The sequence below is a fragment of the Nestor notabilis genome, unplaced genomic scaffold (assembly GCF_000696875.1).
Source record: "Nestor notabilis isolate BGI_N333 unplaced genomic scaffold, ASM69687v1 scaffold27632, whole genome shotgun sequence".
NCBI lineage: Eukaryota > Metazoa > Chordata > Aves > Psittaciformes > Psittacidae > Nestor > Nestor notabilis.
The window spans coordinates 5,136-7,509 of NW_009918284.1; the positions used below are offsets into that span (position 1 = coordinate 5,136).

Here is a 2,374-nt window from a genome sequence, read left to right on the forward strand (position 1 = left end):
TGTGAAGTCGGAAGGGCTTAGCCAAGGTGGTTAGGGGCATTAACATGAAGCAGAAAGCAAGTTTCCTTCTTCTCCTGCTGGCAGCTGAGCCTTGGAATTTTCAGCACTCATTTTGTCATGCTACGTTTAAACCAGCCATTTCAGACTCAGTCTGGAGTCTGCAGCATGGACTAGCCTGGTGAGGCCACCTGAAATCTGAACTGGTAATTCAGCAAAGAACCATGACCACTTTCCTGAAGACAGATTGCTGCCATAGCCCAGGATCAAACTGATTGCAACAACTTCCAGGGGGTGAAAAACAAATTTGCTTTTCCCTTTTTTTTTTTCCTTTTTAACTGAAGCTCATTCAATGAGCTTGATAAGCTTTTTTTTTGTGAAAATTACACGAACCACAGTGATTTAGAATGTCTCCAGGTTTTAAAAAGACAATTAGCTTTAGCGTTAATTTAAGTTTATTTGAATGGAAAAATATATATAGCTATTTTAGCTCTCAACAAAAAAAATGACAATTCATCACATTTACTTTGATTAAAAAAGGACTAAACTTTATTGACAAACTGAGGCAGACATTTTGACAAGTTTTAGCTACCTAGTTAGGCAGACTTACACATGTAGCATTTAATCTTCAGGAACAGAGTGGGAGGACAGTGTACAAATCCAATTAGGACTTTATCCTATGTACAAAGTGAAGGTTTTCCTCATTTTTTTTTTCAGCTGCAGTGTCCCTTTTTAGGCAAAGCTAGCGTTGAGATACACTTGAACAAGTCAATGGATTGCTAACATCAACACTTATGTCGGTTTTAAACTAGAGCTGATTTATCTGCCCCAAGAACTAGAGAAATAAAACTGCAATTTTACTCTGTTTTCTAATATCAAACACTGAGTAATTAGAGCCATGCTTTAATTTGGTTTCCCCTTCGAAGTTCTTCTTACAGAACCAAACGAAGAACCCCTTCACACTGGAAAATCTGTTTCCCAAGCATCTCTCAACACCGCATGTTTGGGGCTAGATTTCAAAACCCATATAAGAAAAGCCAGTTTCACAAACCTAATTTGGTTGGGTTTGTGTTTTGTTTTTTCTTTTTTTTTCAGGTCAATTACCTTTTAAAAACAAAGAAACAACCAACCAACCCCTCCCCCCCCCCCAAAAAAAAACCCAAACCAAAAAACAACAAAACCCCACAGCTATTTAATTTGTTTGAGGATCCTTTATATTAAAATTTAAACTTAAGATTCACCAGCAATCTGCTTTTAATGAAAGTTTGACATCTGAGGTTACTTTTAAAGGGTGGCAGCTACTATCATTTCATTATGATATTAGTTCTTAAAAACAGCCCTGAATTTTGAAATGTAGCCTACTTTGGGATTCTGCAACTACAACTTTTATGGGTTCCTTAAAACCAAACTTAAGAGGTTAACAAAACCTTAATTTCATAACTGCTAAGCAAAGCACGTCACTTCTGAAACTAACATTTTTAACTCAACTTTTTTCTTTTTTTTCTTAAAAAAAGGTACAGTTTCTGTTTTACCTAAACAACAAAGAAAGAAAAGCCACCTACACACTGAAAAAAGGACAAAACAAAAGAAAATTAAAGTCACGCCTCTAAATCTATTTAACTCATTTTAAAATACTACGTACAGAAGCCAGAATGCAGGGTGAGGATGGAGTGGGAGAAAAAGGGCCACGAAGAAAAACAGTTAGACAATTACTTGTCTGGTGTGGGTAAAGCAACGGGAATCCCGGGAGATACAAGAATCAGTAACAACTGTTTGCTCATAACTGATATTTTCCCTCATGTTTGTTTTTTAATAACGTCCGTATGGGTGCTCTCTGTAGGCCCCCTTCACTGGCCTGGCCGGCGGGGCCTTCAGGGAGGGCCTGGTTCCATTCCAGTCATCTTGCCCTGTGGAAAAGAGAGGGATATGTCAAGGATGGTGGAGTGCTGTGAGCCAAGGGCACGGAGGGAGCTGTGGTGCTGGATGGACAAGCTTCCCTCCGGAGTCAATGCAGCAGCACGGGGCATCTTCACAGTGGTCTCACCCCAAAACTGGTCTGCAAAGTACCCCATGTTCCACGAAAACCTCTTGTTTGCAGCACACAAAATCGTTCAGGTTGGAAAAGACCCTTAATACCATCATGTCCAACTGTTAACCTGGCACTGCCAAGTCCATCACTAAACCACATTCCTTCCGACACTCTGGGAAAAAGGCACTTGCATGGGATCCCGGGAAGCCTGCAGCCCCGACAGCCTGGCTCAGCACCAACTGGGACAAACCCAGTGCCTTTTAGGAGTCATTAACTCCAGCAGAGCCAAAGCCAATTCACAGGGCAGTGCTGGCAGCCGGCTGTGGCAAAGGTGGCAGCAGCCACGGC

At 41.1% G+C, this 2,374-nt stretch overlaps 1 protein-coding gene across 1 annotated transcript in view; it reads right to left on the reverse strand.

The window, feature by feature from the left end:
* Window positions 1-1,184: 1,184 nt before the first annotated feature.
* The window catches only part of KHDRBS1 (KH domain containing, RNA binding, signal transduction associated 1), a gene marked incomplete at its 5' end in the record, with an annotated part of 9,925 nt that continues 8,735 nt past the window's right edge, over window positions 1,185-2,374 (reverse strand). Inside the window, one exon of the mRNA XM_010009643.1 lies at window positions 1,185-1,904. Coding sequence (XP_010007945.1) covers window positions 1,807-1,904 — 98 coding nt within the window. The remainder of the gene's footprint in view (window positions 1,905-2,374) is intronic.